The following is a 16512-nucleotide window of genomic DNA, read 5'->3' on the forward strand; positions in this document are numbered from 1 at the left end:
AGAAAGATTTGTGTGTCTGATTTAGTGGGAATTATTAACGTGTGATCTAGGGGAAAAAGTGAAATCTAATTTGCATTTCAACAAGATCAATGATAATGATTTGAATTACTTACTGTTGGGAATGTGATTAGAACACAGGGTTTATGAATTGTATCAAAATAATATTCCACCTGGTTCTCAACTTTAATCATAAAAGAGAAGTAAGTTGCTATTTACTTTTATTTGCAGTTTATTATTTAATCTATTATTCAGGTTATGTTATCTTGTTGGCTTGTCTTTTCGTTTTTGTTTTTACCACTATAATTGCCACATCAGACTGATGTCCCCAGAACATAATCTGAAATGATTAGCCAAGTCCCTTCCCTGAGTTATATAAAATAGCACTGGGCCATGTATTTTATGTATGTGATTTGGATTGTTTTTAAAAGAATGTACCATCTTTCAATTTTGTAGTTTTATTGTTCACACAGAGAACATATTCTATTAGAACACGTTCTAACATAGAAATAAAAAATTAAAATTAAAATGTTAATTTCCTAAGTAACTTTTTCCTTAGGATTGAGAACCAGTAACATGACCTGTGTATCTCTCATGAATTAGAGAACTGAAAAAAATTATAGCATGTTTAACTAAAAAAAGAAGAAACATTATTTCATATCCTACCATATACCCATTAAATCAAGGCATCTAAAGATAGTCAAGGGTCAGTCTAACGATACTTTTGAAAATAAGTAATAGTTGCTACATTACTGAAATGATAAACAGGGCCAGCTACATAATTTGTGAGGCTTTCTTTGTTCAAATATCATAAAAAAATTTCCTTTCTTGTATTATTGCTGAAACTACCTGTAATATTCATATTTGCCATGTAATGTACTCATTGGGCATGGAACCATTCATATGGTGAGTGCAGACCCTCGTCAGCACCTGGCTCGCCTTGTGCCTCCATACTTGGGACAAGGACATCCTGACTCACATCTCCCTTAGACTGTGTCTTAGGTCCTGCCTGGGGCAATGGACTGTGGTGGTCACTAAGTATGAGTAGAGAGTAAGCAGCTAAGAACTTGTTCTGGGAAGCAAAGAGGTGGTGAGAGGCGGAATCACAGAGAAGCTGAAGCTCCAAACCCTTAGAACAAACATAAGGCCCTGTTCGGAGTTGGAAGTTCTGTGCACCTCTCCTGGCCACTCACCCATGAAGCCAGCCCTGATGGTAAACATTGGCTTATGGCTTCAGTTAACAAGTCTTTCCACGTAAGATCTAATCTTGCCTGAGATTATCAATGTAAACCGACCCCAGATTTGGACTTAAATTGATTCATATTTATACATTTGACAAAATGTTACTCTTTTTTCAGTAAATGGAGTTTGTTGCTTTAATTTGCTTATAACATTGGGCTTTGGCTATGCAAAGATAATTTTCACTGGTATTTCCATGGATTTTTCCCCAGAGCTCCAAATCAACTTGAACAATAAATTGGGAAAATGTGCTTATTTCCATCACATCCTCCCCAACATCTTTATGCTCCCTAGAGTATCCAAGGCTTCCATTAGTAGAAAGTTGTTCAGTTCTTACCTCCATGAATTACCATGTTCCCAAACTGCCCCTTTCTCTTCTACACACCCCACAGAAAAAATAAAATAAATCTCTGGTTCAGTTCCTACTTACTGCCGGCAACCTCATTAAATACAATTTACATTACAGTTGTATTTTAATCATTCATTTCTGAGGACACTAAGAGAAGCTCAGAATCTTACAAATTTTAACAACGGTGACTCTAAGATTCCTGCAGTGTAGATTATGCCTCTGACAGATGAACAAGGCCAATAATGCTCTACAAATATTGTTGCGGAAAGGGGAATCTGACTATGTGTTCCCAAGGGCACACAATTGCACAATAGAGAGGCAATGGAGTTCAGTGGTTAGATTTATGTTTTAAATCTGACTCTTCCACTGAATTGGTGTGTATGTGACCGACCGCCTATGTTTGTTTTCTCTTTATTAAAATGTGGTGCTAGTTTTGAAGATTTTTTCAAAATTATCTTCTGGTGGGAAAACAATATTCCTTCTTTGTCTCTGCAGGAGCAGGATACATCTGAAGTTAGGGAATCAGATTGTATGTGAAAAGAGAAGCAGCTCTCTACTCTCACTGAACACTTCTGTATTCCAAGTGTGTTGGGGAGGGAGGTGGTGGGGATTCTCACATCAGCTAATTCTCGGACACCAGCTGTGTGTCCCTACAGTGTACCTCAATTCTGACACTAAGTGCCTGTAGTTGGTGTAGACCCCACAGATTAAGGGCTCAGTCTCACAAGACTGGTCCTAACTTCAGATGCCAATTGCCAACGGTGGGTCCCCAAGTTAGCTACAACTTCTGTCCAACTTGGTTACAAATCGAGCACAGCTCCCTCCTCAGTTTTGAACATTTGCTGGAACTGCTCACAGAACCCAGGAAAGCAGTTCACTTACTAGATTACAAAGATTGTACCTCAGGAACAGCCAGAGGGAAGAGATGCAGAGGGTAAGGTATGGAGAAAGGGGAGCAGAGCTTTCCATTCCCTCCCAAACTCTCCACCCTCTGAGCACCTCCGCATGTTCACCGAGTAGGAAGCTCTCCAAATATTGCCGTACTTGCGGGAATTTTCTGGGAGATTTATTACACAGGCATGATGGATTAAATCATTGGCCACTGGTGATTCACTCTACTTCCTGCCCTTTCCTCTCCCAGAGGTCAGGGCTTGGAGCTGAAAATTCTAACCCTCTGATCACCTGGATGGATCCCCCGGCAATCGACCTCCATGCTGAGGCTATCCGGAAGCCCTCAGCCACCAGTGACCTCATAACATACAAAAAGACACTTATGACTTCTGGAGATCACAAGTGTTTTAGGAGCTGTATGTCAGGAAAGGGAAATGGGAGCTCCGTACAAGAAAGACATACATGAGTGAGAAGTGTTTCTGCAGCTGCAAATGTGATGTTCAGTGTCAAGTTATTACAGGTTCTTAGGCTGGAGCTCTTGGTTAGACTTGGAAGTGTGCCCCAGTTTCTGAGCTAAGTATTGTGTGTGTCTAATATAACATGACTCCATCTGATTAGCAGGAGAATCTGTAAGCAAAATATGATTAAAAATACTAATGTCTTCTATGACACCTAGAGGCCAAAGGAGGGACTTCAGTGTCACATGAGGTAATATAAGTGTTACTTAGTGCCTAAAAATATAGCCTGAAGCATGGGAATTAATTTTATAGTAGGGGCATAAAGTTGATAGTCTTATATTTTCATGGAAACAAATCCAATTTTAAAGTTACTTTTGAAGCAAACAAATATGCAATTGGTAGATTATGTGGTTAGAGTGGGAGTCCTTAGATTCCAAAATCCTCTTGCCATGGAGTCAGAGTTTGTGGGATCATGGAGCCTTTGAGATTCAATTTTGTAAAATTTCTCTGATCTCTGACAGAAGGGTATTAGGACATGCTCCCATTTGATAAAATTGTCAAATAGACACACCTTATCTTTAGGAATTTTCCAATTCCCTTTTAATCATTTTTTTTTCTCCCAACATTGAAAAAAATTTCACTTCCCGATATCCTAATTTGTGAATAAAGAAGACATATATTTCTGATATACCAATTTTAATAGTTAAATATGTTTTCAAATCTTAGAGGGAGTGTCATATTTCAGGGGTATTATGTTGTTTTCCAGCAAATATTCGTTAGTTTAAAAGGCCCACACTACCTCTAATCTATGTGAAAATATATTCCTTAAGTCTGCCACGTGATCATATTACATGCACCCTCTGTCTGTGTAAGGACTTAGGTTAGTAAAGACGAAGTGAATCCAAGTTTTGATAGAATGTGCAGGACATGTGTTTTCAGAACTTTTAATAATAACATACACACTCTAGTCATTGTTATGGTCACTCCTCAGAAGATGAGTTAATTTCCTAGATTTTCTAGCATAATAAAGTATTAGCTCATTAATCAGATCTGTTTAAAAAAAAATCAACATAGAAAATCTTCAGAGAGAGATATCCATCGAATTTAAGACCGTGAACACTGGTTGAAAGATATGCTATTTGTTTTTAAGTTTGATTAAATCATAAGACTTTTTTCATAATACCCTTTTTAAAATTATTAACAATTTCCCCTCTCCTCTGTCCAACATAGGAATGCCAAAAATACTGAAAAGTGGTCATTACTTGGAAGGATAATTTAATTATTAAAGTTTTGGCGGTCTGGGCATAGAATGCTATATTCTGGTTCTTGTGTATTTCATGAAGTGGACTGATGATATATGGCAGGTGTTCAATAGTTATGTTTTCATTAAATAACATGCAATGTAGAACAGCACCAAGTGGCTTTTAAAATGCAACCAGGAAACTGCTTTTTCCCTTTAATCTTTTCTTTATATATTTTTATTTGCTAGATTTCAAAACATTAAAAAAATCCTTAAATTGCACAAAACAAATAAAATATGGTTTGAAAAAAAATGTTAAAATGATTTCCTGGAACTTCTTGTTTTAAAGGAGTATGCAGTTATTTTTAGCATCATCCCAGGACTGCCATTTAATGAAGGTCCCTCTCATGGACTGAGGCCACTATGCAATTATTAGGAACACCTAAACTTAACTCTACCCTGTAGTGAATTATATGGATTTCCAGTATGCCTCCTTCATTAAAAAAAAAATACTGTAGAATATTTTGACAGAAACAACAATTGCCAATATGAAAACACAGAGTTGATTTTTATCTAGGAAACATGAATGTCCTATGTGTCTATGTTTGTACATGTATGTACATAGACACATGTACATATGCACGCAAGCTGTATAGGAGTGGGCCTTTTGGCTATCAGAAAAAAAGAACACCAAAAACTGTGTCAATGGATGTGATTATTTCCAATGTCCTCATTTTCTTTCAGATGGGTTGAATTCTATCTTTGATACAGAATCAAATGTGCTAAATTGTATTGCAGGGCTGCTTTTGCTGGGAAAAATGAATTAAAAGAAATAAAATGTTATTTAACAAAATAATCCAGATACAAAATCTTGCCTTGTATTTACAGATAAATTTTAATGGAATATTTCATGGTCTAACACAAATATCAGACCCAATGACACTAATTCTTGTACAGCCTTTGGCTTACCCTGTATAACAAAATCTGTTATTTAAAGTAGACTATAAAATATCTTATGGTAAGTGAACTTCCAAAGACACAAAGAAAATCTCCCATAAATTTAAAAGCTTATCTCAAATTCTTATTGGCATAAGCTTAGGATGGATATATTATTAATTGTATTATCTTAGGTAGTTGAAATATATAATACTGGTTAGAGTGTGAAAATTAAAAAAAAAAGGTTTAGGTATTTTTGCTTCTGTTCCTAGTCAACATTAGTAAACACACATAAGTGAATGTAAAATTACCTTTACAGAGTTTTGAAATTTTGGTAATCTCAAGCAAATTTCCCTAAGTCAGCAACATTTTTTTTTTACCCTTAGTCAGCATATTACAAGGTTCATAATTTCCAAGGAGTAACGATTAAATGTTGTACAAATAAGATAACATTTACTACCATTTAATTTTTAAAACTTCCACTTAGAAATTTACAAGGAAAATAGGCATCACTGAGAAATTATAAAATGAACGGATAATGTAGTCAGTTGAAAAAGATATGCAAAATTATGTGTTTAGTACAAAGAAATGTGTTTTATGACTTCTTTTATAACTTGTCAGTGGGAAGAAAGAAAGTTCCATCTTTCATTGTCTGCTTTCAGACCTAAAAAATGAACTAAATGAATAGACAATTCAGTAATGTCCAACAGATAACTAAAATTCAAATTTTATTTTTCCATATGTATCAGACAATTTTTTTTTTTCTGACAAGACTTTACTGAAAGATGAAGTGCAAATGGGAACCCTGTAAGAATGTGTATAAGAGTTGTACATGACATAGTTTAAGCGCCACTAAGTACACATTGAATACTTTGTAAGGATATAGGCATAGCAACATGCAAGTGTCATGTACCTAATATTACAATATGCATTTTGTTTTTTGAAAATGTTAATGATAACAGTAGATTCAATAATTGTTTATCTTCTGTGCAATATGCTTTATTTTGGCGAATCTTCTTTACAGCACAGAATTTATTTTTATGTTGTCATAAATATACCCTTCCAAAAGTTATGAATTTCATGTCATATAAATAGAACATTTTATTTTTGAAGCTACATTACTGGGAACACCTGCATTTCTGGGTACCATTTTCAGAGATAAGTCTTTAAATTTTTTTTTTAACATGGCAGACTTGTTCCAATGTTGATTATGTTGAAATATTTATGATAAAAATGGAGCTTTCTTGAGGAAATACTTTTTGGTTGAGTGAAAAGCTAAACAACCAATTTACAAATACTGATGTGAACTGAATATGAAGAAAATAGGTCAGTATCCCGAACTCACGGGTTACTACTTAACTGCATCATTGAATCTACAACAAGTACAGCAGGTACAGCTAAATAAATTTGTCAAGAGATTAAAATTTTATACACTTATAAGGAGAAAGAGTCCTAGTTTTGAAAAATCTTTAAATTATTTTTCTATTTATGAGAATCATTCGATACATTAGAAACACAGAGAAAAGCAAAAAGGATAGAGAGATAACAATTCAGTTTACATTTCATTTTTTTTAACCAACTGGTGACCACTGCTTTCAACCATCAAACATTTTATTGCATATAACTTTCACTATCAGCAAATATAAAGAGAAAAGTGTCTACTAGTATCATGTACAAGGAAAAGCATTTGAAGAAAGAAAACATTTGAGGTTTGACAGTACTGTGTATAATAGAAGTGTAATGTGGCATTCAAAAGTCCGCGTGAGATTCACTGCTGTTCTGACCCTGGATGTGGGAAAAGTGCTTAAGTGCTGAGCCCTGGTAGGTTTTTCTTTTGCCCCTGCAATCTTCAAATATCTTTTAACTTTTCTTCTTTTGAAATATACAGTATGTTTTATAGGGGAAAATAGTGTTTCTTCTTTACATCTTTTTCACATGTGGGCCCATTCTCTCCAAAATAACCATACATTTCTTGTCACTAATATATATATATATATATATGGAAAAGATGGTAAAGATTCGACCACATATTATTTGTAACATAACCACATAACAGAGACATCCTACTTTAAGCATATTTTATAGATTTAACATCATAATTTGAAATGGTTTCTTGCATCGTTTTTTTTTCCTAAAGAAAAATCTGCTTTTAAAATGTAATTTCCTTTTAGAATAATTAAATTACATCATTTGAAAAACTCATATTATGTCTAAGCAGACACAATAAAGTGGGCATTTGTGGTAATACTTTGTATTCATTATTCAGATATTATTTAATAAGGAGGCAATTTTAAATACTTAAATTTTTGTCTTACATAGATAACAGTTCTTGGGAAAATAAATCATATACATAATTTTTACTCAAAAACACAGCATTGATTTATAAGAAATTGTTGCATTTTAAATATTAAATGAAATGTAAGACTGGATTCCAAAGTGTTGCCATTTAAATTATTTTTAAAAAATCAACACAATTATATTACATTGAAATATTAAGTAGGCATGAGAAGAGCTATCCTTATAAAGTTAGCATATTTTGCCTTTAGGAAAAGTTAATGATAGGAAAGGAAAAACAAATGCAGATCCATACACCACTGAATACACTAAAAGAAATTGGCTTTTGAGATTTCCCAGGGGCTGGGGAGAGGACTGTATGATAGTCCCAAAGACTGCTTCCTGGGATATCCTGTAAATAATTATTTCTTCTATATCATAGCCCATGTTAAAAGTGAGAGGTAGAAGGATTATTGTAAGTATGCATGGCAGAGAACTTACCAGCTATATCCAATAACTATTGCATTCAATATTAATAATCTCAATACACAAAAATGCTGATGAGTTTAGAACCCATTCTTATATGTTGTCCCCTTTAGCTCTCTTTATAATCTTGCTACTTTCTTTCAATCCATTGCCTTTGGAAGGGTATAAGTGCAAAGGGCATGTCTGGGACAGAATAAGGAGAGAAAGGGGAAAAAATAGAAAAAAGGTCTAAAAAAATTCCCATTAAGATATAGTGACTTTAACTATTAATTAACGGTAACCTATGTTCTTTGATTGAATAAATGTGTACTTATAATAAAAGTACCATAATCCATTAAATTATACACACATTTCAAAAAAAGTTTAAGAATTCCAAATTCAATTAGATATCAAGCAAAGTTTAAAACTCAAGTTATTTCTTTCTCTCCAGTAGTGCTAAAAACTAGGCCAAATAATTTTTTTGTGTCACATTAATGATTAAATAAGAAAAAAAAGTGTTTGTTGTTGAATCAATTATATTTTTAATTAATGCTTTAGTGTGTGGGGGGTGAAGATTAGCAACCTCTTGGATTGTTTTAAAGAATTCTTTAAAATCCCTTTGCATTAGTATCCAGCAATAGAATTGCAGATATTGCACTGAGTATATTTCAATATTGCCAGTGTATATTTCAAAACAAATTCTATTATCTACACTAAGATTTCCTCTTTCCCAATATTCAAAATGCATATTATAATTACATGGGTTTCCAACATCCATACACAGCAAGTACAAGATACTTACATGTACGTACACTGTAGTTACCTATATTTTGCATAGTTTTTAGTGTGTACTTTGTGCCACTTAATAAAAAGCATTACTCAGTAATTCTTATCAGGTGTTTCAGATATTTCAGCTGTGGTTGCATCTCTTTTTGTTTGTTTTATTTTGTATATTCATCACAGATTACCATTTGCAAAGGGAGATAATATTGGTCATTTTTCGTGGGCTCTAAGTAATCCGCAATATGATGGGGAAGTTGCAGTAAGATATGAGGTTTTGCATTTTCTCCACAATTAAAAAAACATAACATGAATTTCATATTTATCATTTGTAAAATTATCCTTATGTCCAAAGGAAAAGAAAATGTATTTTAAATGTTCCCCTTGGTAACACTTTGCAATAAGTGGCACTAAATTACACGATAACTGGTATGTTACATGGAAGAACCATCACGGTCAAACAGCTGCTGTACATGTGCCTATATGGAACCTCAATGCTGTTACAATCATGAGTACATAATTACAAGTGAGCCTGTCCTTTTAATTGAGATATTTATATTTTTACAAAGAAATAAAAATAAATGAGGTGTTAGCTTCTTTGCCATATTTAGGAAAGTTAGTTTTCTTTCTCTATTTTAATTGTTGGGTTTCAATGCAATATTAAACATCTTGAACCAATATGAGATCATCCAGTTTCTAGATTAAACTCCAATATCAGGTTCCTTAAACTGCTTCTTGGATTCTCTGGTAAAAGAAAACAAGTTGAAATCTCTCTCTCTCTCTTTCTTACACACACACACAGACACAAACACACCACACACACACACACACACACACACCAATACTCTGCTCATGTGCTCGAACTTTGCTCTTGCACTCACAAACTTTACTTTTTCTTCCTAATTTTAATAATCATTCTATCTAGGACACTCAAAAATGGGAAAAAAAGAATGCTGTTTACACTTTTTTGATGGAGGACAATCAATTTACACTGTAAACAGTACACTGGCAGAGAATAGCTACTTTTGGTAAAGAATAATGCTCCATATTCTACTAGGGGTATATGTGTGTTCACACTCCTTCCATTGAGTTCCATAGCTACTGTGCTCAATGAGCAGAGACATAATTTGGCTCTGTGCATACACATGTGCACATTTCAGACATTGCAATTGACGTGGTTCCATTTCAAAATGTCATTTTGTATTTTTTTCCTGATTTTTATAGAAATGAGCAGAATTTTTATAATTTATTCCCTTGTTTGGTGGAAATAAAATAAATTTTAAAGATAGGAAAATACAATTCTATTGCTATATTTCTCAGGAACTAAAAATGATACCTAATTCAAATCTAACCATTTTAACTGGCAAAACATTTTATTAGAGCCCACAAATAATAATATATTAGTTAGTTTCTTTTAAAGAGTTCTATTGACTTTTTATAATACTCCAAAGGGTTAAGAGAGTTAAAAATTTTGAAATACAACCAATTTTTGATTTCTAATTTTACAGTGCTATAAATAATGGTTGAGTTATTTAGGCAACAATTTAGCAGTTGGAGCCAAGTAGAATATAGACAAAATGAAGAGGGATGTAAATACAGCATCAATGAAGAGTAGCAATTTTGTAAGTGCATCCTGAAATTAAGCTTTAAATAGTAATTGATGATGCAGTTTATACAACTTACTTCTGTAATAAGAACCTTTCCATTTTGTACTAACAGGATGAATTTTGTGGAGTCTTTCTAAAGATTATGCATTGAAAGATATGAACAGTTTATAAACCTATTCTAGTTTCAATGTGTCTAGTAGCACCTACCTGATTCTCTCAAACTACCATACTATATTAACATATTATTGCATTTTTCCACAGATGGTATGGAGTGAACTGTAAAAACAAGCATGCAATCACATCAATGCAGACTTATTTCCTTAAAATGTCATACTGTATATGATTTATTATGTTAACACTCAACCACATCATATTATTTATGTTCTGTATATTCTGAAAAAGTGCTGCTTGACTGACATCGTCCTTTTTCTTTTGTAAGAAATCAACAAGATAAATGTTTCAACAATCAAAAAAAAAACAATTTAAAAATTCTAACGTTGTCTTTAAAAGTTTATACTTTTCTGATAAATAATCTAAGATACAGCACCCTTGTCTTCCATTTGATATTAATACATGATGTCATACTCAACCATTCTCATTTCCCAAAAATAAATTCCAAGATATTATTTTTAAAACCATAGGCCATCATGCTTTCAGACATCACAAGTATAGCTACCGTATTGTCATATTTGTTTTCTTCTTAAAGGTGCAATTCTTGTGAAAGGGAAAATAATTTTTATCTAGCTGGATTTTTATTTTTTTAGCATATAATAAATTTAATGAGAACTAATCTAGCAATACTGTATTTTACTAGAAGAAATAATATGACTTTAGATTGACTCTGTGTCATATTTAAGAATACAGCATTTCTTAATGGTTAAATACACCGAAATTTCAGAAATAATCCAGAGAAAGAGACTTTCACCTTGGAGTTAAAAGCATGGCAGAAATTCTCCATCACTCACTGTTTCATAAGTTTGTACCTCACAAAATGCATAGACAGGAATTTAATATAAAGAATTAGTTCATTTATACAGAAAACATATCTTAAACACTTCTTTTTGGCAAACCAACATAGGTAAGCAGCTCTGGAACTGCCAAATTAAAATTTGTAAATTTTTAGCAAACTAAGAGTTTACTTTTAGGTTATTATTCAACTGTGGTTGTAATTTAAAACCTGAGGCTGTGCACTGGTTGTTAGCTTAAAATTACCTTTCCTTATAACATTGTGCTTCCATTGTATAACAAATAAAAATTAACAAGAACTAGAAAAATTTGTTGTTGAACAGTGCTAGGACATACAGACAAAAATACTAATACATGTTATCTACTTATAATATTGGTTTAAGTAATATCTAAAGGGATATAATGGACATTAGAAAATGCTTACTTATGACTGAATTACCTACAGCCAAAAAAGTTAAATATGTATCAAATAATGTTTAATTGGATTTATTATATGCACTATATACAGATACTAAATGTCTCAAAATTGTGCCCTATGGATACTTCAATTTTGTTTAGGCAGGTGAGTCTTTATGGAGCAAATAAATTATAGAATCAAATTAGAGAAATGAATGAAATCTTTGTGATTCCTGAAGCAGTAAAATGTTTGTAAAAATTTATTGGTAAATGAAGCTAAAATAACCTAATGGTGGGATCTATATAATTATATAAGATGTCATGTCATGATTGCAATGCATACATACATGGCTCCTGTATCAAATTCTATATTTTTAAATAGCAAATTGATACAGCTTCACCAGTATAATCTCAAACATTCCAGAATCTATTCTACAGTGTTTTCAGTTGTGTTTTCTAGGGCATATGTTTCCAAACATGTCTTTGAAGGCAGACATGTAGAAAACATTGTAAACCTCTAATCTCTGATTCAACTTAAACACATTAGGTCGTTACCTAATCCTGTTCCTTGTGAAAGCTGTCCAGTGGTAAACTGACAAAATTTATGATTTAAAGGGAAGAAAAAAAATGAGGGCAAAAAAAAACTTTGCATACTTTTTTTCAATGTATAAAAACAATTCAATACCATGATCCAAGGAGATGATTAACATTGTTAAGGCTGTATATTCAAGCACTGTATGTTAAAAGAGCAATGGTGTGAAATTTAGGCAGTAAGAAATGTCCTGCATTATGGATGGTACAGTAATTAAAGAATGATGCTTTCGACAGCTGATTGTTGGTATACACTGGCTACTGATAGCAGTACGGTATGGAAGTTAATAAAGGTAGCAGAAGATGGTAGAAATGAATTCTGAAAGATGATAGCCAGTTTTCTCCAGCAGCCAGCCTGGTAAGGAAAACTCATAATCTTGGCCTGCATTTTAAATGAAATACTCTTTTTTCTCTTCAGCGTTGACTTGGCTGCCTTCAGCATTGATAATGGCTGTGTCAGCATCTGGTGCATCTTCAGCCCCTTTAGCTTCATTTGTTAAGTATGTTCCTGTGGGTATCGGAAGAAAAAAAATATATGTATGTTAGTTCTGTGAGACTGGTAAAACAGCCAGCATTAAAGCTACATTCATTTAGGAAGGAGCTTGTGCCAGATTTCTTGTATGTTGGAACATATTCTGAGACATAATAAATCACACAATTCACTCTTCCACTGTTGCACACTATCTTTCAGTTTCCAGGTACATGATACAGATGAAGCTGTGGCCAGGTTAACTAGAGGCAACTGCCTAACTGGAGTGGGTAATGAGTAGTTTGATTTCTTTAATGATGGGTACAGACCATGTGCTGTGTGCAGCTGTAGCAATCAGGGTCCTTTGTTAAGATGTTGATAATGATCACATCAAACGTGTCATCCTTCATTTTGAAAACTCCACTTAAAAGTTGATTATGTCAATAGTTTGCTACCTAGCCCATTGCAAAAAAATTACGTATTTTCTTCACTAATATGGCCATACGTGTGTCTACAAACCTACAAACAAAAAATGTTGACCAAATGTTTAACATTATAGTTGAATGTCAATCCCAGAGATAAATTACAAACTTGCTTTTCTCTTTTTTTTCTGAGCCAGTGACTCACTCTGTGACCTTTGGCCATTGGCTAGACGTTATTTTGCTAAACCAAACCAACTTTCATTAAGTAAAATAAGAATTCCTTGAAGTAATTTCGTATTTAGATCTCTCTCTGTGTCACATATATACATACACTCATTTAATATTTCACGATTAAATTAGTCTTTAGAATAATAATTTTTGTCAAACTTAAGAATACTTGATTAAATATTACCTACCTTTATGTCTTGCCAGATATCGACCAAGCAGAAATATAGAACACAGCGTGACAAATACAACTACAGCCACTATTCCTCCTATAAGAGCATGATCAGGGCCAGTCTGGCCAGCCAGAGCATTGGGATCTAGAGAAGAGAATAAAATATCACACAAACGATGTGTTATTTAAGCACAGAGTATATATTTGCAGTAGAATAAGTCCTTTTGAAAATTAGCACATTTCTATTCAAATAAAATTTCATTAATGTGTATTGAACCAACCATCTAGTCAATAAATATTCATTTGTACAACATACCTAGGGATATATTTGCCACATCAACCACAGTTGTCATTGACTTTACATTTTAAGATTGGATAAACAAATACACATATATAAACTTTTTTTTTTTAATGGGAGAGAGAGCACATGAGCGTGGGGGAGGAGCAGAGGGCGAGAGAACCTTAAGCAGACTCCCCACTCAGCATGGAGCCTGAGGTGGGGTTCAATCTCATGACCCAGAGATCGTGACCTGAGCTGAAATCAGGAGTCCCACACTTAACCAACTGAGCCACTCAGGTGCCGGGTCAAATAAACATGTATAATTTTTCATGGTTTTATGCCTTTCCTTCCTCTTCTCCTGAATATATGTGTGACTCTGTGTGTGTGTGTGTGTGTGTGCACATGCATGTACTTTTTAGTGTGATGAACACAACTATATTATTTAAAAAACATTATGTCATGGGAAACACTGGGACTGAGATGATAACTTGGAATTTATTATCATATAAATCTTATTTAAAGCAATAGCAATTGATGAACTCCCCCAAGGAAGTAAGTCTAGATAGAGAGGAGAAGAAGTCTGAAAACTGAACTGAGGAACTCCCATATCTAAAGTCCTAGAAGAGAAAGTACTTCCAGCAGAGCTGACTGAGAAGGAGAGAACAGTGAGATAGGAGAATATCCTGCAGAGTACATTGTAGTTGATCAAAGGAAAGGACATATTTCAAGGAGAGGAGGGTGTTACAAATTGGGTTAAATGTGATTGACAGAAGGAAGAAAATGAATACTCAGCGTAGAGGATCAAGTGCCTATTTGACTCGTAGTTTTAGAGAAAGTAGCTGGAGAGATACAGATTAATAATATACTTTCACATTTGCCCTTTAGTAAAATTACAGGAAAGAGATGAACCCAGCAAAGGATAGCCAGTTTCCAAGCAGAAATGAAAAGATCAAAAGAAAGCCTAGACAACTGGGAACTTCAAAAATTTAGAAAATCAACTACTTATAGAAGTCACACAATAAGGGATAAAACTGAGTGAACCTTTGAGCAACAAGACCCACTAAGGGTCAGCCCTACTGCAAAGATCAGATTGAGTATACTGCCTAACCTCCCAAGCCCATGTTGCCAGTATCGTTATGGTAACTACTTAAATTCTAAAGGAAGGATTTGGAGGATGGAGAAAGTAAAGAAATAAATTAGGCTTGACAATTATGCCTTCAAAAAATCTTGAAGTATGATAATAGGCAAATGAAAAAGACATATAAGGAGTCTAATGTGTTTTTAATGAAACTATTGTGAGAAAGTAGCATTTGTTTAGATAGGAAAAAAAAAAAAAGTCTACTTAAAACTTCAAACAACCTCAGGATCCCCAAACTTAGTGAAAGCAAGAAGTGGAGTATAAAAGCTGCGTAGTTCCCATGAAGAGCATATTCCCAAACATACACTTCAAATGTGGCCATGGAATATAACTGACAGATTTAATCTCCCGTATAGTAGAATTGGGGGAATAAAATAAGAGTGTATAGAAGAGCTAAACATTTTCCAGCTTCACTTCAAGTGAATGTAACCATGTGATCTGTGCTCTGGACACTTGAATGAAGGTCCAGTCAATAAAAATGTCCCACATGTAACTCTCCAGGGTGATCTCAGGAGATACAAATTGAAAATGAGAGAAGCTATAAAAGTAAGGCAACAGATCACTCAGTCTCCACCTGGAAGAAAATTGCCCAACTAAGAATACATGCATTGAACTGTTCAAGGGTGTAAAAAAAATAAATGATTATTTTATTATTTTATTATTTTATTTTTATTTTTTTTTATTTTAATGCTTTTTTATTATATTAGTCACCATACAGTACATCCCTGGTTTCTGATGTAAAGTTCGATGATTCATTAGTTGCATATAACACCCAGTGCACCATGCAATATGTGCCCTCCTTACTACCCATCACCAGTCTATCCCATTCCCCCACCCCCCTCCCTTCTGAAGCCCTTACTCAGCTATCAAAAAGATTATTTTAAAAACACTATTAAAAAGTTAATGTATCATGGTAGCTGTTGTTAATGTACCTTTCTATTATATATTTCTTTTATTATCCTTAATTTCTGGCATGGCTGTAAAACTAAAAATTAAAAATAAAGAAAAACAGGAAAAAAAAGAAGCAAAAAATAAACCTGCCATGCCTCAGAATTCCCCATTCTTACTCCTCACTTAGATACTTCAGAAGCAGTTTCAAATCTCACTTCCTGCTCAAGTCCCCAAATGCAAATAGCCATAAATCATTTCTATTTGGTTTGCTGAATATCTCTCAGAACTGAGCACTCTTTTGGGGAACTGAGAAATCACTCCTATTCATACATACTCCTATCTCATTTCCTAAAGGTAAATTCTGAAACATGCTATTGCTGGACCAATTAGCGTAAACATCATTTAAAGACTTTTGATAAATATTGCCAAATTATGTTGTAGAAAGATTGTATAAATTCATCCTGTACCAAGTACATCTGAAGGATTTCTGTCCCCCAATACTAACATCAGATATTAAAATTTAAAAAAATTGCCAATCTAATGTTGATAAGTGTTAAATATTTAGTATTTACAAGTTACCATAAATGTGTCGAACTACAATTGCCTATACGAATTCATTAATTTGAAATGGCTGCTTATTCAGTTTGACCATTTTTCTATTCAAATTTTCTGTTTCAACAGTTGTCTCCATGGAAAGATGAATATTTTTAGCAATTTATTTTTATT

At 33.5% G+C, this 16512-nt stretch overlaps 1 protein-coding gene across 3 annotated transcripts in view; it reads right to left on the reverse strand.

Moving 5' to 3' along the window:
* Positions 1 to 5045: 5045 nt before the first annotated feature.
* The window catches only part of CADM2 (cell adhesion molecule 2), a 1027113-nt gene continuing 1015646 nt past the window's right edge, over positions 5046 to 16512 (reverse strand). For all 3 annotated transcript variants that reach the window (XM_044381110.3, XM_026489516.4, XM_044381128.3), the window contains 2 exons: positions 13497 to 13622; positions 5046 to 12697 (listed from right to left, as the gene is read on the reverse strand). In XM_044381110.3, coding sequence (XP_044237045.1) covers positions 12579 to 12697; positions 13497 to 13622 — 245 coding nt within the window. In that variant the 3' untranslated portion in view covers positions 5046 to 12578. The remainder of the gene's footprint in view (positions 12698 to 13496; positions 13623 to 16512) is intronic.

Source organism: Ursus arctos, unplaced genomic scaffold (assembly GCF_023065955.2).
Source record: "Ursus arctos isolate Adak ecotype North America unplaced genomic scaffold, UrsArc2.0 scaffold_4, whole genome shotgun sequence".
Taxonomy (NCBI): Eukaryota; Metazoa; Chordata; class Mammalia; order Carnivora; family Ursidae; genus Ursus; species Ursus arctos.